The sequence below is a fragment of the Canis aureus genome, chromosome 3 (genome assembly GCF_053574225.1).
Source record: "Canis aureus isolate CA01 chromosome 3, VMU_Caureus_v.1.0, whole genome shotgun sequence".
Classification (NCBI taxonomy): Eukaryota; Metazoa; Chordata; class Mammalia; order Carnivora; family Canidae; genus Canis; species Canis aureus.
This window is the reverse complement of record NC_135613.1, coordinates 43,530,529-43,558,502: the sequence shown is the minus strand read 5'-3', so window position 1 is coordinate 43,558,502 and position 27,974 is coordinate 43,530,529. Positions and strand designations below refer to the sequence as shown.

The 27,974-nt window shown below is 39.0% G+C and overlaps 1 protein-coding gene across 5 annotated transcripts in view; it reads right to left on the bottom strand.

Moving 5' to 3' along the window:
* The window catches only part of RAVER2 (ribonucleoprotein, PTB binding 2), a 98,516-nt gene extending 71,218 nt beyond the window's left edge, over window positions 1–27,298 (bottom strand). For all 5 annotated transcript variants that reach the window (XM_077892139.1, XM_077892142.1, XM_077892140.1 and 2 more), the window contains exons 1-4: window positions 27,026–27,298; window positions 8,245–8,311; window positions 4,080–4,549; window positions 192–383 (exon numbers count right to left, since the gene is read on the bottom strand). In XM_077892139.1, coding sequence (XP_077748265.1) covers window positions 192–383; window positions 4,080–4,549; window positions 8,245–8,311; window positions 27,026–27,283 — 987 coding nt within the window. In that variant the 5' untranslated portion in view covers window positions 27,284–27,298. The remainder of the gene's footprint in view (window positions 1–191; window positions 384–4,079; window positions 4,550–8,244; window positions 8,312–27,025) is intronic.
* Between the last annotated feature and the right edge of the window lie 676 nt (window positions 27,299–27,974).

Genomic DNA, 27,974 nt, shown 5'->3' with positions numbered 1-27,974 from the left:
ACCAAATGCAATTTCTTTTGTAATAACTTCTGGCTTGATATGACAGAGACACCATTTAGCCAATTTTTCAAAGGAAGAATGTCTTTGTATAATGGAAATATAATGAGGGTCCAATGAAGGGTCCACTGGTTTGGAAAGATTAAAATAGTATTAGAATTTTTCTATATCCTAATAAGGAACAGTAGACTTACCACACGTTGAGATGCTATCAATGCTGCTAATGTACTTCGCCCTGGTGCTCCTGGGGCACAGAAGGAAACTTGGACTTTGCTTCCTTTGATGGTCATTCCATCAGCTGCTTGATGAACCTCTTCAGCATGCTCAGCAGTGTTATATTCAACTACTGCAAAGCCACCAACATAACTGCCTTCATCCTGTGCAAGCTGATTTAATACATTTTGTTAAAAGGAGAATTCTAAAATTCAGTTAGAAATATTTATTTTCTATATAATTTTCAAATTCTAAAACAAATGTATCGCTGAGTGAAGCAAGTCAGTCGGAGAAGGACAAACATCATATGTTCTCATTCATGTGGGGAATATAAATAATAGTGAAAGGGAATATAAGGGAAGGGAGAAGAAATGTGTGGGAAATATTAGAAAGGGAGACATAGGGATCCCTGGGTGGCGCAGCGGTTTGGTGCCTGCCTTTGGCCCAGGGCGCGATCCTGGAGACCCGGGATCGAATCCCACGTCGGGCTCCCGGTGCATGGAGCCTGCTTCTCCCTCTGCCTGTGTCTCTGCCTCTCTCTCTCTCACTGTGTGCCTATCATAAATAAATAAAAATTAAAAAAAAAAAAAAAGAAAGGGAGACATAACGTAAAGACTGCTAACTCTGGGAAACGAACTAGGGGTAGTAGAAGGGGAGGAGGGCGGGGGGTGGGAGTGATTGTGTGACGGGCACTGGGGGTTATTCTGTATGTTGGTAAATTGAACACCAATAAAAAAAAATAAATGTAAAGTATCAAAAAAATAAAATAAAACAAATGTATCAAAACATGATACTGGCAAAAATAATGTATTCTTTCTCTCCAAAATCAAGTTTCCTAGTTGTGGGATGCCTGCCTGGCTCAGTTGGAAGAGCATGCAATTCTTGATCTTGGGCTCATGAGTCTGAGCCCCACATTGGGTATAGGGATTACTTTTAATAAATTAATAAATAAAAAAAAATTAATAGATAGATAGATAGATACTTATGTACTATAATAGATAGATACTATAGTACTATAATACTATCTTCCCTGAAGATAGGATTGTAAATAAGATTCTGTCAAGTTTCTTTTTAATTCTTTAATTTTCTAAGTTATTTTAAAAGTCAAAGCTCAAATTATAATATTCCATCTATATGAAGATGTATAACTAATAATTTAGGTATAGAAAAATATGGAGACACAATAACTAAAACTTTAAAATAAATTTGCCAGATACATGCGCAATGAAAGATACTGAACAATTATTGATCACATATCTACATCAATTAAAGTTTGTATTATTAAGAGAAGAAAAGGAGGAAGAATTATTTTAATTCAATAATTTAGGCAAATCTCAGAAATTTGGTCAAGTATTCCAAAGCAAATCTTATTTGGGAAAACTGTACCCCAGCTTTGTTAAAATGCCATACACAACACACAAGCTTTATTTCTGAATGTGCCCTAAATAAACTCCTGCAATGTAGAACTTGATATTTCCAGTCACCCACCTGTAAGAGTGTAAAGGAAGATACTAAAGTCCTGGATCTGTAAAGACTGGTACAAAGAGCAAAAATAAGAACAAAATAAGACTCTAAAAAGTTTCTAAGTTTTGAACATGTCTGAATTATCTTAAACACATTCACGCGATAAAGTGGTAAATGTGGTAAAATTCAGCATGGTATGTCTTTTAAAAGACACATCTACAACACGTTTGGATTTGGCATCTCATAAGTTAATATTACGATTAAATAATTTCTCAATCTTTTTTAGTTTCTCTCCTCTTATTTTTGAAGATTTACCTTTTTGTATGGTTTGACCAAATTTCTATTTTTCCTTCACATTCTTCCTTTGAAAACTGTCCTCAAATGTTTTTTCTTCCACAAAGCTTTTTCCAATCACCTAACAGGAAGGGAAAACATGTACCTCTTCCAAACACTTCTCCTACAGCCCCATTTCTCTTCTAATCTAAACCAGATATTAAAATCAGATTTGTAAGGGGTGGCTGGGTGGCTCAGTGGTTGAATGTCTGCCTTTGGCTCAGATTGTGACCCCAGAGCCCTGGGATTGAGTCCCACATCAGGGTCCCTGCGCTTCTCCCTCTGCCTCTCTCTGTCTCTCATGAATAAATAAATAAAATCTTTAAAAAAAAAATCAGATTTGTAAAAGTCATCAGTCTCTTTAATGTCCCTTGATCACAAGATAAGAGACTACCTTCAATATAGTCCATGTCAACCTACAAAGCAAAAGAACCTGAATCTCACAGATCCACTGATAAAGGCAAAGTTGCAAAGTTGTTTTATTGACCCTTTGAGAACTTTTGAAACGCTTATTACTATTCCTAGTTCATTATGATAACTTTTATGGCTATATAAATTATAATACTATTTTAATTATTTCAAAAGACAAAATCATCTAAGTCCACAGCATCAGCAGTTTTCAAGAGGAATATTTAAGTTCAGTACGAGAGCCATTCAAATATGTAATGGTCTGACTTCTAGTTAATTTTCCATTATTTTGAAACATTTTAATAGAGCTAAATGGTCACTTACAAATAATATAACAAAACATTTTTCTACCAGTGGCAACCAAGATTAGAGAACTTCTCAGGTACCTTCCAACTCTGTGATTCATAATTCAAATACAACTTGTGATAAATGGCTACTTCCCTCACATTTGCTTCAAAGGCACCAACTACAGCTACAAAGAATTTTGTTTGACCACAGAATATCACTGTATACTTAATAGTATCCAAAAAAAGATATGGATTAGATTATCATCTTTCAATAACTGGGCAAAGATTTGATAAAAAATTTGTCACAAAATTTTCTAGTTTTATGAAACCCTTAGATGGTTGCTTTGATGCTTATATTGGGATTGAAGGGATAGAAATACAAGAAAAAGTAAGATGGTGGCATTAATCTATATAATTATAGTTATATGTATTATATATAGTTATATAGTTAGCTATATAATCTATATTTACATATATAATAAAATATTATATAATTATAGTTATATATGGTTATGTGTGTATGTGGATATATATATACCCACATATGTATAAAACTATAACAACTCTGAGCTTTCTAGTTTAATAGTAGAGACTCAACAAATGCATGATAAAAGAAAAATGGTGGGGTAGTGGGGGCAGGGAATATGGGTAAGAGTAAAAAGAGAAAGGGAGGAGAGAAAAGAGAGAAGGAAGAAATTAAGGAAAGCAAGGGAGAAAAGAGTTCATCAGTTGCTACTGGATACCTACAAGGGAAGGAGCTTTATACAATATATACTTTTGTCTATTTAGTAGAATGTATTTAATTTTACTGATCAAGTACATGAAAATTTGTACCAGTCCTGTCAGTTTTCAACATCTTCTCTGAATGTCTCACCATGATCCCATTAAGATAGGATTATACATTCTTTTTAAACCTCATAATACTCCCCTATCTTCTATTACATTACTCTTTATACAGGATTTATAATTATCTGCTTGTCAGTATCTTCCACAAAATTGTAAGGTATTGAGAGAGTACGTTTCTATTCTATTTCTAACTTTTAGCAGTATAGTGTCTGGCACAGAGAAGATAATAAGCAACACTTGGATGGATGAATGGATCAATGGATGAATGGCTCAACAAATGGTTGGAATGAAGTGAATGAGTAAGTGATGGGTTTGCTAAGACATACTTAACTATATAATAATATAGGTTAACTCATCTGCAAAAGGAATTGACTGAAAATTTACCATGACCTTAAAGTCTTCATTACAGATTAAAAAAGACTTAGATTATCCATTGTGATTTTCACATAGGTATAATAAATTTGTGAGTGCATGCAGAATATACAGGCAGAGACTTTCAAAGATTTCAAATGATACCCTAAGAATACATACCTGGCAAAACACAGGTTTATGTATACTGGAAAAAAATTGCAACAGCTCCTCTGAATCCCTGTAGTCACTAGGAAGTTTATCTATACAAAGGCACTTAGAATGAATGAGCTCTGCAGCCAATAGATTAACATCCATCCATTGTGCAAACAGAGCTGATGCTCCCAATTGTTTACCCAGTAACTCCAATCTAGCCTTTGCAGCAAAGTCCTTTTTCATGTATTCCACAAATCCATAGCCTTTGGAATGGCCAGTAACTTCACTGTAGACTAGAAAACATCTCTCAATATTTCCATAAGCACGAACAAGTTCTTCAAACTCTTCTAGTGTGAAAGAAGTGGGCAAGTTGGTAATACACAGCAAGGCATCTGTTGGCTGGAGCTGAACAATTAAGTCCTTTCCTCGAAAAGAATATTGATGAAACATCTGAATTGCATTCTGGGCTTGCTCTCCATTCAGTAAGGTTACGAAAGCTAGAAGATAAAATAAATTAAAGAATTTTCTAAGCCAGTGTTTTCAAACTTTTTTGACTATGACTTACAGTAAGGAATATACTTTTGGTCTGTGACTTGGTATACATATACACAGTTCTGAAACAAAAGTAATCAGGAACTAATACTCCTACCACATGCAATGCACTCTGATATTTCTATTCTATTTCGTGGTGTTTTTGTTTTTTTTTTTAATGCTGACACCACCCAGTTAACTAATTTCACGACCAGTGACTCAAATAAAAGTATTGGAATTATATTAGGAGTTCCACTACAAGATACTACAATGTTCTGTTTTTAATTTTTACAATATTTTCAAACTACAGATTTTATTTTTCCCAACTACATGTAATGCAAAATTTTGTGAAGTATTAAAAATTTTCTTTCATGTTGAAATATGTGACACTATGAAGAAAGAAAATTACAGAAGAATATTCCTGATGAACATAGATGCAAAATCTTCAACAAAATATTAGCAAGTGTATTTAGCAACATTGAAAGGATCATTCACCTAGATTAAGTGGAATTTATTCCAGGGCTGCAGGGAAGTTCAATATTCACAAATCAATCAATGTGATAAACCATATTAAAAAAAATAAAGAATAAAAATCATACAATCAAAAATAAATAAATAAAATTAAATAAATCATACAATCATCTCAATACACGCAGAAAAAGCATTTGACAAAATTCAACATTTTTTCATGATAAAAAACTCTCAACAGAGTGTGTTTCGGGGATACTTTAAGCTAAATAAAGGTCATCATGAAAAATCCACATCATACTCATACTCAATGGCAAAAAAAAAAAACTAAGTTTTTTTTCTCTAACATCAGAAACAAGACAATAATGTCCATTCTTTTTATTCAACATAGTACTGGAAGTCCTAGTCACAGCAATTAGGCAAGAAAAAGAAATAAAATTCATCTAAATTGGTAAGGAACAAGTTAAACTGTCACTATTCAAAGATGGCATGATACTATACATAGAAAACCCTAAAGGGATCCCTGGGTGGCTCAGTGGCTGGGTACCTGCCTTCCACCCAGACCGTGGTCCTAAAGTCCCTGGATTGGGTCCCACATGGGACTCCCTGCATGGAGCCTGCTTCTCCCTCTGCCTGTGTCTCTGCCTCTCTCTCTGTGTCTCTCATGAGTAATTAAGTAAAATCTTAAAAAAAAAAAAAAAAAAAAAAAAGAAAAGAAAAGAAAAGGAAAACCCTAAAGATCCCAACAAAAGCTATTATAATAAATGAATTCAGTAAAACTGCAGGATTTAAAATTAATACACAGAAAATAGTTGCCTTTCTGTACACTAATAATGAACTAGCAAAAAGAGAAAGAAAACAATCCCATTAATAATTGCACCAAAAAGAATAAAATGTCTAGGAATAAATTAAACCAAAGAGGTAAAAGACCCATATTCTGAAACTATAATGATGATGAAAGAAATTGAAGAGGACTCAAACAAATGGAAAGATATCCCACAGTCCTGGACTGGAACCCCCATACTGTTAAAATGTCCATACTATCCAAAGCAATCTACAGATTTAATGCAATTTCTAACAAAATACCAACAACATTTTTCACAGAACTAGAACAACTAATTCTAAAATGTATGGAACCACAAAGGACCTCAAAAAGCCAAAGCAATCTCGAGAAAGAAGAACAAACCTGGAGGTATCATAATCCCAGATTTCAAGATCTACTACAAAGCTACAGTAATCAAACCAGTTTGGCACTGGCACAAAAATAGACACATAGATCAATGAAACAGAGAGCCCCAAAATAAACCCATATCTATGTGGCCAATTAATCCATAGCAAAGGAGGTAAGAATATATAATGGGAAATACAGTCTTTTCAATAAATGGTACTGGGAAAACTAGACAGCTACATGCAAATGAATGAAACTGGACCACTTTCTTAGACCATACACAAGCTCAAAATGAACTAAAGACCTGAATGTGAGCCCTGAACCCATAAAATTCCAAATGGTTGAAAAAAAGACAGTGATCTCTTGGACATCACCCTTAGCAACATATTTATGGACATGTCTCCTGAGGCAAGGGAAACAAAAGTGAAAATAAACTACTGAGACTACACAAAAATAATTTGCACAGCAAAGTAAATCCTCAATAAAATGAAAGACAACCTAATGAATGGGAGAAGAGATTTGCAAATGATATATCTGGTAAAGGTTTGATATCCGAAACATATAAACTCATACAATTCAACACCAAAAAAACCAGTCTGATTAAAAAATAAGCAAAGAGGGGGATCCCTGGGTGGCTCAGCGGTTTGGCGCCTGCCTTTGGCCCAGGATGCGATTCTGGAGTCCCGGGATCGAGTCCCATGTCGGGCTCCCGGCATGGAGCCTGCTTCTCCCTCCTCCTGTGTCTCTGCCTCTCACTGTCTATCATGAATAAATAAATAAATCTTTAAAAAAAATAAGCAAAGAAATGAATAGATATTTTTCCGAAGAAGGCATAGATGACCATCAAATACATGAAAAGATGCTCATCATTCATCAAAAAGGAAATCCACAACAAAATCACAATATCACCTCATACCAGTCAGAATTGCTAGTATCAAAAAGACAAGAAATAATAAGTGTTATGAGGAGAAAAGGGAATCCTTGTGCACTATTGACAGGAATGTAAATTAATGTAGCCACTCATATGGAAGTTCCTCATAAAATTAAAAGTAGAATTACCATATGATCAAGAAATTCCACTATTGAGTATTTACCCAAAGAAAATGAAAACATTAATTTGAAAAGATATATGCACCTGTTTATTGCAGCTTTACAACAATGAAGATGTATATATATTCACAACAGAATATTACTCAGCCATAAAAAAGAATGAGATCTTGCCATTTGTAATCACATGGACAGACCTAGAGGATATAATACTAAGTAAAATAAGTCAGACAGAGAAGGATAAATACCATATGATTCCACTAACATGTGGATTCTAAAAAACAAATGAATAAACAAAAACAAACAAGGGGCGCCTGACTGGTTTAGTTGGTAGAGCATGACTCTTGATCTCAGGGTCATGAGTTTGAGCCCCACATTGGGCACAGAGTTTACTTAAAAAATAAAAACAAAAACAAATACATAGAACAAACTGGCAGTTGCCTGAGGGGATATGGAGTGGTGGTGAAATACATTAAAGGAATTAACAGGTACAAATTTCCAACCATGAAATAAGTGATGGAGATGAAAAGTATAGCATAGGGAATACAGTCCGTAATATAACAATAATGTTGTATGGTGACAGATGGTGAGTACACTTATTGTGGTATGCACTGGGTAATGCAAAAAATTGTGGAATCAATAGGTTGTATACCCCCAAAAAGTGTTGTACACTTGAAACTAATATAACACTATATGCTAATTATACTTCAATAAAAAAAATTGAAGGATACCAAGCCTATAAAAATTTATTATAACATCACAACATATTAGAACTCTTTATAAAAATAATGTCTCCAGTAACACATTAATTATGTGATAATTTAAGATATTATCTTCAGAAAATACATTGTGTGAGTAGCATTTATATGATTTAATGCTTAAGAGTTTCAGAGATTAAGAATGAAAAGACAGTAAGCCACTATTAGTGCCCACATTGAGAATCAAAATGAAACCAGCTGCTTAAAAGTAAAAGCTTACCTGTTCGCTTATTTCTGTCCACATAACAATATTTTAACTCATAGTCTTGTAATAAATCGTGAACTTCCTAAGAGAGATAAAATATGAATTCAAATAAACACAAAATGCGGTTAGTGGATAATCCAGCTGTACTAGCCAATCATCACTGCCACCACCATCTGCCATGTAAAATACCTTTCATGGATCTCAATTCTTTAAGTTGAAGGCATTCCAAGCCCACTAAATAGGACATCAACTTACCTCTCCAAGTATATTTCCCAGTACAGAACCTTCACATAGATCACGTTTCTGCTCAATGGGTATTTACTATCTGACCAGGATGCCATGCACAGCCCTCACTCTGAATCACTACTTACGCTGATACCTTGACCTTGCATGGAGCAAAGATACCACTAAAGCTCCTAAACTTCATCTGAAATCACATGCATCTTTTGAAATCCCAGCTCAAATATTCTTTCAAGAACTTTTTTTCCAATTTCTTTTATTATGTATTTATTTATTTTGATTGAGAGAGCATGACCATGAACAGGGGGTCGGGGGAGAGGAAGAATCCTAAGCAGGGTCCACACTCAGCATGGAACCCAACATGAGGTTTGATCTCATGACCCTAATATCATAACCTGAGCTGAAATAAGGGGTTGGTCACCCAACTAAATGTGCCACCGAAACACCTAAGTTTTTTCCAATTCTTTTCTGCAGGATGAGATATCACCTACTTCTACACTAATAATGGTCATACTTCGTTTGTACCTGTCTTATGTAAATAGCATTAAACATTTCTCTTTGTATATATTGCACATACAGAGCTTTTAACAAGTAATACACTTGTAGATGCTGAACCAGGAAAGAGAATAAATACAGGTAGACTGCAGGGGCACCTGGGTGGCTCATCAATTAACCGTCCAAATTGTAATTTCAACTAGGATCATGATCTCAGGGTTGTGAGACTTAGCCCCATGTGGGGCTCTGCATGCTGAGCATGGAGCCTGCTTGAGATTCTCTCTCTCTCTCTCTCCTCTCAAAAAAAAAAAGACTACAGGTAGACTGCAGATCTAGAGATTCCTGGGTATGAAAACAATAACCACCACCAAGGTATATATGTAATTCAATTCATTTCCCCTTTGCTCCCCAAAATGGTAAAACTGACTTTCCGGTTCATTCTGTTTCCAGTATTAATCCGGTCTGACATGGTTTCTTCTGGTATAATTTTCACCCACCTAGAGTCCTGAAAAAGCAGATTTCTATTCCTAATCCTTCCTGTTAAAATGATAATACTTGAGTACAGGAACTATATTTCATATATCTGTATACTACTCTGTTATTTTGCAAATGCTAGGCACTCAAATACAAAGTGAATACAATTATTTTGCCATTGAATTTGGCCTTGGAAAATTTATTCATAATATACAACAGACAGAATTTTCTTTTTTTTTTTAATTTTTATTTATTTATGATAGTCACACAGAGAGAGAGAGAGAGGCAGAGACTTAGGCAGAGGGAGAAGCAGGCTCCATGCACCGGGAGCCCGATGTGGGATTTGATCCCGGGTCTCCAGGATCGCGCCCTGGGCCAAAGGCAGGCGCTAAACTGCTGCACCACCCAGGGATCCCCCAGACAGAATTTTCTAAAGGAAATGGACTATCATGTACATAGGCATATTGATCCTAGATTGGAGAGTTATAGCCAACCTGCTCTACTTGCATATGAATAAATTAAACATACACAAGTGCTAGTATATTAAGTTCACAATAGAAACTAACTCAATAATAATTTTTATAAAAAAAAAATAATAATTTTTATTATTGCCATTGTTATTGCTAGCTTTCACTTAGCTTTTACTAGGTACCAGAGCACTGAACTCACTCCTTTTATTAAAAATCAAGAAACCAGCCTGACACTGAGAAGTGCATGCTCTTGACTCTTGGTCTCAGGGTTGTGAGTTCAAGCCTCCATGTTGGGTTTAGAGATTACTTAAATAAATAAACTTAAAAAAAATTTTTTTTAAAGGTGGAAGCACCTGGATGGTTCAGTCAAGAGCATGTGACTCTTGATCTTGGGGTGTAAGTCAGAACCTTATATTGGTTATGGAGATTACTTGAAAATATGTTTTAAAAACTTTATAGAAAAATAAATAAAGGAAACCACAGCAAAACAAAATTGAGTAATTTGCCAAAGTCATATACTTAGTGACTTGCTGAGTAGAGATTCACACATCGTCTGGATCCTGCGACCATACCGTTAACCTCTATACTATACTACCATAACCCTTCCAGAATCAACTAACAATAGTACACTACCATTAACAGTCACAAAAACAATATCATTAGTGCCCTAATAAGTGATCACATAGAAATGGGAAATAGATAAGCTGACAGTTACAAGTTGAGACATATTTTCCCTAAAAGAAAAATATGCATGGGGGAAAAGAATGATATAATAGGCAAAGTATAAAAACATAATGTTAGATGGAAAAAGAATCACCCATGATAAGTAATAAAAGAAAGGTAAAGTTGATAATTTAGTATTATTAGTCAATATTAGATATGTTTTAACATACATATACTACCAATTTTGTAAGATATGGTTTGATGAATTATATAGGAATAGCATCACTATACAGATTAGTTTACATCTTACTATGGAAATTTTTTTTTATCTTGTAGGCTTCAATGTTTCCTTGGACTTAAAACATACAGTGTATTCATTAAGAAAATATAACTCTCTCAATAACATGGCATATACATCTTACCAATCAGCTAATTTAATCCTTAATATAGAAGGTGGCACCATTTTGTTTGAAGGGATCCAGTGTATGCTTTTAGTTGCACAGACTCTAATCTCTCATTTCACTAGTTAACAGCTGTCAAATGCCAGATAAAGAAAACATGACACTGCTCTTCACATTATCAAGTATCTGTAAACAAATGACATGTTATGCTACTCATTCAGCTGAGAGGATTACCTGAGAGAGATCTTATGTATTCAAAGATGCATTTGGCACCTTAAAAATTGTTTTTAAAATACCTTTATTTCAAATTGTAGCTTTTCTATGTATCAGATGTGGGATACCGAATTTGCCAGCTGGGAAACCTTACAAAGCTTCTTGCAAAGAAAAAAAAACAATTATTTTCCTCCATGCCCTGGTTGTTTTGACCCAGGCAAAAGTGGGTCACCTCTCAATTTGAGTCTCGGTAAGTTGGCCAAATTAAAAACTTAAAACCTGAAAGAGAGCCCTATATCATTTGCCAGAATCCTACAATGCTCCGCCACACAGAACCCAAACAACTAAAATTACATCTTTCTATTCTGATCTAGCTTTATGACATTTCTATTAACTTACAAGTTAATTTTAAGGAATGAAGTAGCACCCTGTGATCATGAATACCAGTTACAAATTTCTTACAGTAGATGAGTTCATCAGAACTAACAGACAGCTTTAGCAATCTATTTCCAGACCATGTTCATTATTACTCCCTGGAATTAAATGAAAAGTTTTGCACATATGAAATATTTCCTAAGGAGAGAATCAACAGCCGCAATGAAACCCAGCCTTAGTTTTAAACCTAAATCATGCAGTCTTCTAAGCCCTTCTCTGGCTTTTATGAATTTCTTTTTCCTAAGAAAGACTTTCACAAATTAAAGCACTATAAGTTTCAAATTCTGCTTTTTTGAGGGAAAAAGAAACAAATGTTTTTGCTAATTATCCTTTATATTTTTAAGTGATTTGATAATATGGAAAAATCACCTGTAACATACTAAGTTATGAGGTATAATAATGAAAGAAGCACCCAGGAACTCATCACCAAACCTAAAGACTAGAACATTAACAACACTGTTCCACTGACTTCTACATCCTTTGCTAGCCCATCCTGCCCCTTTCATCCATAGCTGGAGCTCCTAATGTAGGTATGTATTCCCAAATGATATGGGGACTTATTTTACTTGTTTCTGAGCTTTAGAGAAATGGTACTATGCTATTTTTAATCTCCTGTGCCTTGCCTATTTATCTATTTATTTTTGGTACCTTGCTTTATAAACTCAATAAAAATATTCCAAAAATTCACTCATATTCCACTTGTCATTCATTTATTCACTACCATTTGATATTCCATTCTATGCCTATAGTAAGATTTATGCATCCATTTTTCTACCAGCGGATATTTGGTTTGTTTCTAGGTTGTTGTTTTGATACTTACATATTTTTAACTACTACCACATTCTTATAAATTTTACGCATTTCCTGGTGTTCATGTACAAGGTTTTGAAGGAATGAAATTTCTAGGCTACACACATACAAATGTATGTAAGAAAGTGCCAATTGTTTGCGGGAATGATTGTAGCAGTTTACATTCCCATCAGGACTACATTAGAGTCCCACTGATTACATTACCATTACATACAATGCGTGGTGTTACCAGATACTTGACTTTTGTCAATTTAGTTGATATAAAATTGTACTTTACTGTGATCTTAATTTGCATTCCCTTGATTAGTAAAGGTAGGCATTGTGATGATTAGTTTTGTGTCAACTTGGCTATAGTATTCAGTTATTCCATTAGACATTAATCTAAGTGTTACTGTGAAGGATTCTGTAGATGTGGTTAGTATCTACAATCAGGGATCCCTGGGTGGCGCAGCGGTTTGGCGCCTGCCTTTGGCCCAGGGCGCGATCCTGGAGACCCGGGATCGAATCCCACGTCGGGCTCCCAGTGCATGGAGCCTGCTTCTCCCTCTGCCTGTGTCTCTGCCTCTCTCTCTCTCACTGTGTGCCTATCATAAATTAAAAAAAAAAATGTATCTACAATCAATTTATAGACATTATCTTATTCAATCCTATTTAACCCAAATGAGCTGGATTTTATCATTCAAATTTTATTTATTTACTTATTTTTTAGAATGGGAAAAATTAGGAGGGGGCAGGGGAAAGAGGGAGAGAGAGAGAATCTCAAGCAGGTTCCATGCCCAGCATGGAACCCAATGCATGGCTCATCTCATAACCTTGAGGTCATGACCTGAGCTGAAATCAAGAGTCAGACACTTAACTGATTGAGCCACCCAGGTGCCCCTATATCCAGATTTTATTTTTTTTAAGATTTTTAAAAATTATTTTTCATGAGACACAGAGAGAGAGAGAGGCAGAGACATAAGCAGAGGGAGAAGCAGGCTCCATGCAGGGAGCCTGACATGGGACTTGATCCCGTGACTCCAGGATCACACCCTGAGCCAAAGGCAGATGCTCATCTACTGAGCCACCCAGGCATCCCTATATCCAGATCTTAAAGATAAGGACACTGAGCCCTAGGAAAGTCTACTGACTGGCAGTAGAGATAGTATGTGATAGATCTGGTATTCAAACCCAAGCTAGCAGACTCCAGAACAAACACAGTGAACTACTATGCTATATTGTAGCTTATGTATCAGCAGTGCAAAAATAAAGTCTATGAAATATTCATTCCCATCACATTCCTAAAGCTTACTGCATCATTGACCTCCTAACCTTGGAATGAGGATCAGGCCAAGAACAAGGTTTGAAAGACACAAAACCAACAGTTTTACTTTCTGACAGCTAGAAATCAGATTGCAACACTCACTTGCTTAAATATTTCATGGATCCTCATTTCCCTTAAAATAAAATCTGAACTCCCTAACATGGCTTATAAACTTTTAGTCATCTTCACATGACCTTTTTTTCAGTGCTTACACATACTCAGGGCAGGCAACACTAGGCACACAGCACACACTGAGCTTTTCAATGTCTCTTTGTGAGGGTACTCCCACTGGGATCAGGGCCCCACCCTTAGGAACTTGTTTAATTTTAATTACTTCCACAGAAGCCCCATCTCCAAATATGGCCACACTGGGCATTAGGTCTTCAACATACGAGTTTAGAGAAACACAAACATTCAGTTCATAATAGGTGCTATCATGAAATGGCTGATTCCAGGGCTAGAGCACAGAAGGTGCAAAACAAGCTGCAACATCTTAATGTTAAAAGCAAAGGAAGTATTCAGCAAATGGTGGGGACACATCCAAAGGACATCAGACCCTTCCGTAAGTGTGTGCTGGAATTAGTGGCTTGTTTCCGAGGAATCATGAATAGAAAAAGTGGTATCTTTATAGGAGTGATGGAGCAGACAGCACCTTAAGTAAATGATCAAGATTAACATCATTGATAGTAAGTCATGCTTCCCCTGAAATGATGTGATCAGAAGTGTACTTCACCTCTGTGGAATTCTTACCAAAATTCCATAACCCTAATCTCTCATGAGAAAAACATACAAACCCAAATCGAGGGCATTCTAAAAAAGATATCTGACCAAAACTGTCAAGGTCATATAAAACAAGGAAAGACTGGAGTGCCTGGGTGGCTCAGTCAGTTAAGCATCTGACTCCTGATTTCAGTTCAGGTCATGATCTCAGGGTCATGAGACTGAGCCTTGCATCAGGCTCTGCACTCAGCACGGATACCACTTGTCCCTCTCCCTCTGTTCCTTCCCCCGCTTGTTTTCTCTCTCTCTCTCTCTCTCAAGTAAGTAAATAAAATCTTACAAAAAAGAACAACAAGGAAAGACTGAGAAACTCGTGCAGAATGGAGACTAATGAGACATAATGTGGCACCCCTGCATTGGATCCTGGAATGGAAAAAGGACATAAGTGAGAAAACTAATGAAATCCAAAGTCTGAAGTTCAGTTAATAATAATGTGCCCATGCTAAAGTCTTAGTCCTAATAAACCTTGAGTATTTAAGATGTAACATGAATAGACAGTGGGTAAGAATATATGTGAACTTTGTGCTATCTTTGCGATTTTTTCTGTAAATCCAAAATTATTGCAAAATAAAAGATTTAAAAGAGGACATAGGAGCCAGCCTGAGGAAGCTCCCATTGCCCAAATCTAAAACAAATGAAGCATGAAAATAAGTAATCGTATTAATGAAGTATAACCCATTGAGCAGCCTATTTTTAGTATAAATTAGTAAATAAATTGAACACTTGAAAGGGAATAGAATATCCACAGTCTTAATTAAAGTATCCCCCTTCAAAATCCTTATTAGTTACAAAGGGGAAAAATTTTGCATGGAGAAGCCTGGCAAATACTACTTTAATAAAAAATCAATCAAAATGTGATATTCTTGCTAAGGAGACCTAACTTGAATCTAATCATGGAGAAACATGAGACAACCCCAAATTGAAGGACATTCTACAAAATAACTAGCCTATCATCCTCAAAAGGGTCAAGGTCCTAAAAGTCAAGCAAAGACTGAGGACTTTTTCCAGACTAAAGATTAAAAAGAGAGGATCCCTGGGTGGCTCAGCAGTTTGGAGCCTGCCTTTGGCCCAGGGTGCGGTCCTGGAGCCCTGGGATCGAGTCCCATGTCGGGCTCCCAGCATGGAGCCTGCTTCTCCTTCCTCCTGTGTCTCTGCCTCTCTCTCTCTCTATGTCTATCATAAATAAATAAATAAATAAATAAATAAATAAATAAATAAACAAACAAACAAACAAACAGACACAATACCTAATTCTGAACTGGATCCTTTCACTATGAAAGACATCAGTGGGACAACCAGCAAAACTTAACTTGTGATCCAAGGATTAGGTGGCAGGTATTTCTGACTTTGGTGGGTAGTGATGTATGTGGCTCTGCTAGAGAATGTCCAAATTTGTAGGAAATACACAATAAAGTACTCAGGGTGATAAAGTGTCATGTTAGTATTCACTCTTGAACAGTTGAGGGGGAAAAAAGTTATTTGTATTATATTTTTCTGTATGTTTAAGATTATCTCAAAATTTAAAACTTCCCAGATTCGCATGTTCTTGTTTATTGCTATTACCTTTACTCTAGATCAGGCTGTAAAAAGCCCACAGGGTTGAAAGTCAGAGTCTTGGAGACTCACCTGGAATTAAGAGTAAGCAGTTACACTTGTGGGTAATAGAAAAATCCAAAGTCCAGGAAATAAAAGCAGGCTGGGAGATGAGAGCAGATAATCACAGTAGGGGTTCAGGGGCAAAAATATAAAACCCAATTGTCTAGGGTCTGAAGGGTTGGATGGGTCATGGGATCAGGCAAGGTAGCAGGATGAGAGGCAACATTTACATACAAATACAGGCACAAACAAATTCAATGAAATCTAATGCTGTTTAGGCATTCAGGTGGTAACAAACATGTAACAGAAAGCTTCAAACACAATGTACAAGCATACAGAAGAAATAAGTCCACATACCCAAAGATAATGATGGTAAGCAAGCACAAAATTAAGCACTAAATGCCTATAAAACAAGTTTAGGGGCTCACCAGTTAGGGATTCAAAATCTAACAGAAGAGAGAAACTTTTTTCTTTTAAAGATTTTATTTATTTATTTGACAGAGAGAGCCAGAGAGGACACGTGGGGGGGACTGCAGAGGGAGAGGGAGAAACAGGCTTCCCCGCTGAGCAGAATACCTGACATAGGCCTCGATCCCAGGACCATGAGGCAGATGTTTAACCTACTGAGCCACTTGGGTACCCCAGAAACTTTTTTCCTATCAATAAATACTTATGTGAAGAACACTGAACAGCACATCAGTCTTCTTGTGTTTTAAAGAGAAACATTCTTTAAAGAGAAACAATCTTTGACGTTTAATAATTGTTTGGGGGAAATAATACACTTCAATTCCTTGTAAAGGCCCGGAATAGTACCTAAAAATGTCAATTGGTACTGCTGAGTGACCAGAGAACAATGAGCTTTTACATCAAACATGAAGCAACACAGTTGACTCTTTTAAAGAAAGAAAATTAAGGAGCCTAATTGATATTCTTGCCCAAGAAGGAGGATTACCCCACCTTTGCATAAATGTAGGCCACAGCAGTTTCTGAAGAAAACTCTTCAAGAAGCAGCTCTGGATCTGCTCAAGTGGTCCATATTTAGGTGAAGTCCCCAAAACATGATCAAATTATATTAGCCTGGAAAGGCACTTCTCATGCTGGGTCTAAACTCCCCAGTGAGATCAGGCATAAGTTAACAAGAGATCTGTAATCCCCTGATTACGTGCAAATTTTTGAGTGTCTATGAATATTAGCATTTTCCTAGAGAGAGGGTTTATGGCTTTCAACCTACTCATAAGCCATAAGGAGTTGACTGAATTATTATAAGTAAATGGAGTAGCATCACTACTAAAAAAGCTAGCATGATCTCACAACGCAAAATTTTCTCATTTTGCAAATCAATCCTGGGGGCTTCGGGGTGTCAGACATATTAAAAGAAGTCTAACATTTTAGAACAACATAGGTGGGCAGTCCCCTTCTGTTTTAAATTTCCCTTGGAACAATGAGTCAGGTTCTAGGTGAAGTATTTGTGATATAAAAGTAAATATTACACAATCCCTGTCCTTTGAAACACATTACAATGTGTGCAGAGGGGAATTACAATTATAATACAGTGTAGGAAAAGAATATGAGCTGTGGAACCAGATATTAGTCTTTTCCACTTCATAGCTAATTAGTTGAATGACCATGGGCAAACTTCTTGGTATTAACTTTGCATTTGTTTCCCTAGCAGTAAAATGGGAATGAGGAAGTTTGATCTTACAGTCTTGAAGTGAGGATTAAGTACAATGTAAACAAATGTAAAAGTAAAAAAAAAAAAAGCATACAGTGTCTGGCAATAATAATAGGTACCCAATAAACAAAATTTGTTATTGTTGCTATAGATATCCAGAGGAAAGAAAAATTTGTTCTGGCAGGGGGATTACAGGAAGAGCTCAATTAGACAACCATGGTCCTGTTTTAGGAGATACAATGACAAAGTGGTTAGTGGTGTGTGTCCAGGGAGGAAAAAAAGAAGACGGTGAGGAAATTTGGACTTACATCCTATAAATTACTGGTTTGAAGGAATTGAAGTTGTAAGTTAAAAAAACAATACCATAAATTCTATGGGAAGAGAGAAGCTAGATCTAGAAATCAAAATTTCAGGATAATTTTATATATTCAGTATAAATAAGACATTTATGACCAAGTTGTCTGAAGATAGAGTAGGATACCTAACCAAGCAGTTATGCCTGAAAGTAAAGGTGTTAAAAGTGTGCAAGATTCCATGTGTCAAGAACTCTAAATTTGATTTATATAGTAAGCAAAAGAGTTAAAATGTCTTCTACCATCCTTTCCAATACTGAAATTTTGTTTTTTTTTTTTAATTAAAATTCTGTATTAGTTAGGATACTATTGGTTGGTATACACGTAAGACCCAACTTGAAATCCATGAAATAAGAATTTAGTGGCTTGCATAACCATGAAATCCAGAGGTAAGTTTCAGATATAGTTTGATCAGGGCTCCTCTACCTTTTTCTCCTTAGGTCAGTCCTCCTCTGTCCTCAGACTGCCAGCTGTAATCAGGGCAATATGTCTCTGCATCCTTATCCAGTGGGATGAAAGACAATCTCCTACCTTAACAAGCAAACAAAAGCCCTAACCATTTTAGTATATTGGGTTGTAACAATCACAATGGCCAAGGGGCCGGGATATACAGATTGGCTTAGGGCCAGGTTATTGCCCATGCTTTAACCAATTCTAATGCCGAAAGGGAAGAACACTGTTTGTTGGTTTATTTATTTATTTTTTGTTTGTTTGTTTGTTTGTTTGTTGGTTTATTTCACCCAAACAGATAGGAGTAATCTGTCAAATCAACCCAAACCATAGAAGTTGATAAATAATGAGGGATGAGTAGAGCCTCCAAGGAAAATCTGGGTGCTATTAGGAAGGACAAGAGATAGGTGACAGCATTGGGTTCTCAGCAAGAAACATATGGCAGACTCAAAAACTAAGTAATTGCAGAGGATATTTTTAAAAAAATTTTTTTTTTAATTTTTATTTATTTATGATAGTCACAGAGAGAGAGAGAGGCACAGAGACACAGGCAGAGGGAGAAGCAGGCTCCATGCACCGGGAGCCCGATGTGGGATTCGATCCCGGGTCTCCAGGATCGCGCCCTGGGCCAAAGGCAGGCGCCAAACCGCTGCGCCACCCAGGGATCCCCAACAGAGGATATTTTTAAGAAGACTATCTACAAAGACTTATAAAAAGCCTTTGGTTAGCAACAGTCCCCTATAACCTCTGAGCCTAAGGAGGCAAGGGTAATGACTACAAACAACCCCAAGGCTTAATTGCATGGAGAGCAGCACTGGAAAGAACTGTGACCTTTGAAAGAATTAACAGCCAACCCAAGGTATCCCAGGAGAAAGGAAGCTGAGTGAATAAGTACTCCAATCTATCTCGCCTCCACCCTTAGATCTCCTACTGGTGGCTCTAGCCAAATGCAACCAGAAACCAGAGCAAGATAAGCCTCCCAGGACACAGAGCAGGTAAGAAGGACAGAGTCAGATGTGGAGGAACAAAATGAAAAATATTTGGCACGGCAACCAAGGACAATCCTCTGCAGAGAATTATAAGCCAAAATACACAGATTAGTGCTCTGACTTTCCTACTCCTTACTTTTATCCCTCTTGATGCATACATCCCCTTAGAGTACGGCAATTACATCTCTAAGCAAATGAAATACAAACAGAGCCAAGGTTTCAGATAAACAAGTATAGAATATTGAAATGTATAGATAACTATGGTTAATCTACATTTTAATATTCCTTTACCTACCTGTTTGAGCTGGTCTAAGTAGAGCTAAGCATAAAACTCTCTGCCCACAAGAGAGAAATGGGCTCTGGTAGCTCCTAAGGACCAGAGGTTATAATGTAGGGAAGGTACGTGCATATAGAAGTAGTAAGGGACAAAACTCGGAGTGAAACGGACCCCTTTCAGCAACAGCCTTTCATCAGAGATGATTTATTGCTTCCCCAATGTTCAGAATCTTGTTTATTTAAAGAGCAATTGCCTTAAATACAGCTCTTTCTTGAGCACTGACAAGGCACAGGTGCACTCATCAATGATTTGAAGCTGGGAGAGTCTCTGTTCCTGCACAAAGCTGTTTAGAGCTTATTGTACCATTTAGAGTAATCTTAAACTTTAGGAGCATCATAGCTTAAATCATTGTTAAAATGCTAGTGAACAACACTAAATCACATTTACCATATTCTTCTATGGGAAAACATGTTACTAGCCAAAAAATAATTTATAAGAATAATTCCTATTCATTAATCAGGAAATGGCCTATAAATCACCTGAGACTTCTTTGGACTGCTTGTTAACACACAGCATTGTGATGCTGACCACAAAGTACTGCTCTTCTTGAAAATGTTTTCAGAACAGAGAACAAGCATTGCTGAAACACTTTTCAAGAATTCCTGCCAAGACTAGAAACTTACTGAGCCAGTAGTGACCAGGAAATCTAGAAGATGTTCCTCTAGCAGCTTTCAGTGTCCTTGCTACACTAGGAACAGCATAAGACATGCAGAAAAGGGGTAGAACTCATCATGAAATTGATTAACTACATTAGAAAATAACTTTTATGTCATGTAAACTACACTGTGAAAAGTAACTTTTGGAAGTAAAATGGCATTCTTGATGAGAAAAAGAATAGGGACACCTGGGTGGCTCAGCAGTTGAGCGTCTGCCTTGGGCTCAGGGTGTGATCCCAGAGTACAGGATAGAGTCCCTCGTCGGGCTCCCTGCTTGGAGCCTGCTTCTCCCTCTGCCTGTGTCTCTGCCTCTCTCTCTCCATGCCTCACATGAATAAATAAAATCTTAAAAAAAAAAAAAAAAAAAAAGAATAATTTCGGGATGCCTGGGTGGCTCAGCAGTTGAGCACCTGCCTTTGGCCCAGGGGCAATCCTGGAGTCCCGGGATTAAGTCGGGTTCCTTGCATGGAGCCTGCTTCTCCCTCTGCCTCTGTCTCTGCCTCTCTCTCTGTGTCTCTTAACAATAAATAGATAACATCTTTAAAAAAAAGAAAAAGAAAAAAATTCAAAATGCAAAATAATCCCAGTATTATCAGGAAAAAAAAATGAGTAATAGCCCCATACAAAAAGAGGTAGGAATTACTGAATGTTATTAAAGAAAATAATGCATATTTTAAAATCTCACAGTTAACACAATGTATGCGAGAAATCCTATTTGTTTTCGACTGATAAGAAAGAAAAACAGGAATAAGTAGCTTTTAAAAAGAAAATCAACTGGAGTTTTCTACCGGTGGTTTTTCTAAAAATTGCTTAGTTGATAATACTATGCTTTTTGACAGACCTCTGTGAATTAACCATCAACCTTCTCAATTAACTATTATAATAGAATACTTCAAAATGAAAGTTAATAGTGCCCAGAGTGAAACAACAGAATGTTTCTTCTATTACCGATCCTGGCTGTTAGCCCTAAGCACCTCACATTTTCTCTTAATTACACAAGAAAATTTCTTTCGGATTCTAAAATAACACAACAAGAGCAAAACACACGTACACATACACAACATGTTAGAGAAAAAGTGAGTGAATTCAAACAACATAAGGAATAAATGCTATTGTTTTCTCCATTTTGAAACTCCAGTAACAATTCCATTAAAGCAGAACCAGGAGAACCGACAAATAAAGACAATGTATAGGAAATACAATAAAAAAACACATATTAGGACATTACCTTAAATCAAAATCCTAAGTTCAGAGCTGCAAAAGACTATTCACGCATACATTCACAATGGCTATTATGAATAACAGTGTTCTCAACATTGTTATTATTCACTATAATTATTACAAATGTTATTAATGATAAATACTATAATTGCATTCCCAAACACAAACATTCAAAGACATACTATAAATATCCAAATCACTGTGGCCTGAAGTACTTGGGGGTCTAAAACTAGCTTGATAAAACTAGAGTAGAATCCATTGTAGGACTAATAAGAAATAAGACTGCAAATGGAGGCAAAGGCCAAGTCATAAAAAGCCTAGAGTCTTAGAGTTCTAGCTCATTATGTCATGCTTCTCAAACTGAGGTCTGAGTAACCTATGGTAATTAAGGAGTATGGAAAATCATAGGATACATATGTGCATCTTCCAGAAGTGTCAAGTTTATAAAAAAAATTTGGAGGATGGTGAAACAAGTTTAAGTCACTGTTTTTGCTTTTTTAAAGATTTTATTTATTTATTCATTAGAGACAGAGAGGCAGAGACATAGGCAGAGAGAGAAGCAGGCTCCTCGCAGGGAGCCCAATGTGGGACTCGATCCCTGGACCTCAAGATCACACCCTGAGCCAAAGGCAGATGCTCAACCTCCTGAGCCACCCAGACGTCCCTAAGTACTGTTTTTAAATTAAATACAAGTTCACCAGTAGAACTAATAAAATTAATATGAAAACTTCAGTCAGAAGACAAAGCTTCAAAGTTTCTTGGGATAAGCTGATTGAGCTTCATTCTTCCTCACAATTTGAGGAAAAGAGACATGTTGAGGGACATTTGAAGAAAAGTTTGAGAAGTGCTGGGAATGTAGAGGTAAACCTCTCTTCCTTCGTTCTTTTCTTTTTGTAGGGGAGTGACATAATTGGATTTGTGCTTTGGGGGAGTTCCCCTCAAGGGAAGCAGTCAGCAGGATGGGCTAAAACATAAGACACAGGACAATAATGAGGGTAGATGACAAACAGAGAAGTCATAGTAGTCTGGGCAAGACATGAAAAGAGACATGAACCAGAGCTAAGACTATGAAAACACAAAGAGCTAGAAGGACTCGAGAAAGCGTAGGAGGCCAACCAGACAGCACCCGACTGACTGTACAGTAGCTATTAAATGAGGCAGCTTTTGAGAAGTTTTTACCAAAAATTAAAATTTGAGTAAGAAAGAAAATACTCATGTTTTTAAAATGTTGAAAGAATATTATTGGGCTCAGTTACCAATGTAACTTTTCTAGAGACATAACTATACAGCTTGACAACTAAAGTTAGGAAGGGCCTAGATCCTTAATGTAATATTCTAGAATAAATGAATGAATGAGGGACGCCTGTGTGGCTCAATGGTTGAGCATTGGCCTTTGGCTCAGGTTGTGATCCTGGGGTCCTAGGATCTTGACCCACATCGGGCTCCCTGCAGGGAGCCTGCTTCTCCCTCTGCCTAAGTCTCTGCCTCTCTCTCTGTATCTCTCATGAATAAATAAATAAAATCTTTAGGGAAAAAAATGAATCTCCTAGGAAAGAACAGGAATTTGATATTTAAAGCATCTTATTACTTAATAACTGAACAAAAAGTAGTTACTTTTTCTTAAACCATGTTCGTTATTTCATAAAGTATATATATTTTAGCCATGCAATAAATGCTAAAAGGCACAACGTAAAATTCAAGTTAAACCCTCATTTCTAACTTGACATAATATGCAGCCACTAAGAAAGACATTAGAACTAGACATCAGAATTGTTAGTTTTTAAAGATTTGAGAGAGAGAGAGAGAGACAGAGAACACAAGCAGAGGGAGGGGCAGAAGGAGAGGGAGAAGCAGATGACCCGCTGAGCAGGGAGCCAATGACAGATGATGGGGCTTGATCCCAAGATTCCAGGATCATGACCTGAGCCAAAAGGCAGATGCTTAGCCAACTGAGCCACCCAGGTGCCCTTAGACATTAGAATTGCTAAGGGAAATAAAAGATAAAATATAAAAAATCCTCGCAAAAAATATTTATGAAAATATTAGAACTTAAGAGATAAGAATATATGCATTTTATTCAGCCAATAAAAATAGCAATGCTCAGTCTAATTAAAGATTGTCTTTTAATTGCTTTTAAAAATTAGCATACTTTGGTCTATTCTATTTATGGAACACAGACCACATAGTTATAATTGTGATCAGAAAACTAGCAAGGATACAGGTACAGAAGATGACAGGAAAAAAAAACACTACTCAAATGTTATCTGTACACTATAGGTTTAGATTTTAAAACTACACACCAGCAATCTTAAAATCAACGTTTTATTTTTTTTTAAATTTATTTATGTATTCATGAGAGACACAGAGAGAGAGAGGCAGAGACATAGACAGAGGGATAAGCAGGCTTGCCACAGGGAACCCGATGTGGGACTTGATCCTGGGACTCTGGAACCATGCCTTGAGCCAAAGGCAGAAGCTCAATCACTGAGCCACCCAGGCATCCCTACAAACAATGTTTTATAATATAAATCATCATAGGAAAGAAATGCTCAAACAAGTCTGGAAACTAATCTCTAGATCTTTTTTTTTTTCTTTTTTTTTTTAGATTAAATTCTTCTATTGTAAAAAACTTGGCCTAAGAATTTAACTTAATGTAAAAATTTAAGATACTTTACTTGGCAGTACAAGACTCATCTAGACATGTGGACTATACAGTTTTATTCAAATAGTTTATTCTTGCTACCTTACAGAAAATCCTAAGACTTAGGCCAAACATAAACTCATAACAGAGAAAGAGTATCTCAAAAATACAAATCAGTATAATTCTCATAAAGCCTCCATCCATCACTAATACCCAGTAATTAAAACTGTTCCTTTTTTAGACGCTTTGACATTTTTTCATGTCTCTTAAGAGAAATGAGAAAGATACCAACAGCAAAACAAGAATAGAGCCAACAGTCTAGAATTCTGTATCTAAATATTTTTAGAATGCGAGGAAATAAAACAAAAATAGGTGACACTCCACCAAAAAAAAAAAAAAATACTTCTCCGTCTCTCTTTTCCTAGATTATCTATACACAGAGCTGCTGTTCTTTCCATTATTTTTCAATGCCACCTGCCTCTTCCAGGCACCTCTCTTCCTGAGCCCCCTTGCTGCCTTCTATTTGCACGGGTAGGGGAAATTTGTTTCTATGAAATCAACCCATTACAGGTGTTCTTATAGGTGTTCATCACAAAATATTACTTGATGGATGGGAAGTAGACAATAATGGAAAGAGCTGCAAAAGGAATGAGATACATCGTATTGACAAAGACTTTTTTACGTTGCTTTTTGAAACAAAATGGCCCCTCCTGCATATGGATTATATGCTCTCATTTATTGTAAGATCTAATTACATAATAACGAGCCATTGCTCTCAGTACTTATAGGTCTTATGGAAGAACTGCCCTGCAGTTATCAATAGCCAGCCCCTTGCAATGCCCTATACCCTGCTACAGGAGGAACCACATAAATTGGCCCCAATCTGCCACTAAAAGGACAGCCCACCCTCCCCATCCACGCGAAATACATAAATTCAAGCGATATATGAAATATATATGAACACCTAGATAATTAAGAAACCCTGAAGTACAAAGACATGGTCTCTCTCTTTTCCTTTGTGTGTGTGCGTGTGAAACAAAAATACATATGTATACACAGGCACAGGAAAAGGGAAAAGGACAATATCCCATGTTAACAATGGTTGTCTTTAAGTATCAGAATATTTCCTTGCTATTGGTGACGTGAATGGACCTGCACGGTATGATGCTAAGTGCAGTAAGTCAGATTGAGAAAGACAAATACCATATGATTTCACTTACACCTAGTATCTAAAAAACAAAAGAACAACCAGAAACAGACTCATAGACACACAGAACTGGTGGTTGCCAGAAGGAAGGAGGATGGGGGGGGGGGGGGGGCTGACACAGGTGAAGGAGATTAAGAGGCACGAACTTCCAGTTATAAAATAAGGAAATCACAGGCATGAGAAGTATACCGTTGGGAAACTACTCATAACACTGCTATAATCCGGGACGCCTGGGTGGCTCAGCGGTTGAGCATCTGCCTGCGCGACTCAGGTCATGATCCCGGGGTCCTGGGATTAAGTCCTGGGTCGGGCTCCGGCAAGGAGCCTGCTTCTCCCTCTGCCTGTGTCTCTGCCTCTCTGTGTGTCTCTCATGAATAAATAAATAAAATCTTAAAAAAAATTTTTAAAAACCACTGTAATACTTTTGTATGGTGACAACTGGTCACACGGTAGTGAGCAATGCCTAATGCATGGAATTGTCCACTATGTTGCACACCCGAAACTAATGTAACACTGCATGTCAACTATGCTTCAATTCAAAAGAAAAAAAAATACAAGTGATTTATTTCTATTCTTCCTCTTTGTGCTTCTCCGTATTTTCTCGCTTTTCTACAAGGAGCGACGTAGAAACTTTGGCACTCGACGGGGTAGGGGGTCAAAGCTAAATAGATGCAAAGTTTCTAATCTTGAAGCAACAGTTACCAGCCAACGTGGATCAAAGACACAAAGTAGCCTATCCTTGAGCCTCCTTGGAGTCACTGAGTAGCAAACCCTCCAGTACTTGGCACGGCCGGAGGGGGCCGCGAGGTTCCCCAAAGCTCTGCGCGAACCTCTGCATTCCGGGGGGCCTTGGTAGACTGGGGAGACAGGGACCTTCCATACAAACTTGGGCAAGTGCTTCTGCAACGGCAAAACTCTCCTCCAGCTCTCCCCCGCCCCCACGGCACGCCCAAGTCCGCAGGACCCCAGGGGGACCCTCTGCCCCCCCAGGTACTCCTGAAAGCCTGAGCCCCCCCACTGCGCTCCACGGCTCACCTCCACGCTCCTTCACCTGCCTTCCCCCTACTCCCCGCCGATCCCGTCTCCCCCCACTCACAGCCGCGGGCCGCACGGGGAGGAGAGGGGGGCCGGCTAAGGACACCTCCCGAGTCCCTTGACCTTGGACCAGCCGCTGCGCCTCCCGAACCTCAGTTTCCTGCTCTGCCGCCCTCGCGGAGGGGCCGCGCGGGCTCAGGAACCCGGGGGGGGGGGGTGCAAAAGCGACCTTAGCTTCTAGCTCTGCACCGACCCCCCTCCGCCCCTCGACCGCTGCGAGGCGCCTCGGGCCGGCTTCCCCCGCAGCCCGCCCCGACGGCCCCGGACGCGCCGCCCCTCCGCGCTCGCCCCGTACCTGGCAGCTGCTGTCCTGGGGCAAGTTTTTGACCAGGATTTTCCTGCGGTTGCTCAGCTCGCGGTGCATCCGCTGCAGCCGCGCGGCGACCTCCTCGGGGTGCAGCGGGCCGGGCGCGGGGCCCCGCGCGTCCTCGCCGGCGGACGGGCCCGGCCCGCGCAGCCCCCGCCCCGGCCCCGGCCCCGGCCCCGGCCCCGGCCCCGGCCCCGCAGCGCAGCCCGGCCCCGCGCCCCCCTCGCCGCCGCCCGCCGCCGCCATCTTCCCGGGCGCCCCGCGGCTGCGGGCGCCTCCCGAGGCTCGAGGGGAAGCGGAGAGAGAAGGCGGGCGGAGGCCGCCGAGTGGGCCCGGCGCGGGGGGAGGCGGCGCGGCCGGCGGGCGGGCGGGAGAGGAAACCTGAGCGCGGAGGAGGAGCCTGAGCGCCACCTCGCGGGAGCCCCCTCGGCCCGGCCCCCGCGCCCCCGCGCCCCCGCGGCGCCCCTCGCTCCCGCCCGGGGTGGGGGGGGGGGAGACCCGGCGCCGCCCCCCACCTGTGCGGCCCCGGGCGGGCCGACCCCTCCCCCACGGCCTCCCCGAACCCCGGGCCTGGGTCTGGGGATGCGGCCCCCGGGCTGCAGCTTCCCGGGGGGCGGGGGGGGGTGTCGAGGGGGGACTCGACCCCCTGGCGCGGACCCCCCACCTGTGCGGCCCCGGCCCCCTCTCCCACGGCCTCCCCGAACCCCGGGCCTGGGCTCTGGGCATGCGACCCCGGGCTGCAGCTTCCCGGGGGGGGGAGTCGAGGGGGGACTCGAACCCCGAGCGCCGCCCCCACACACCTGTGGGGCCCCGGGCGGGCCGACCCCTCCCCCACGGCCTCCCCGAACCCCGGGCCTGGGCTCTGGGGATGCGGCCCCCGGGCTGCAGCTTCCCGGGTGGGGGGTCGAGGGCGGGGGAGGGGGTGATGGTGGGAACC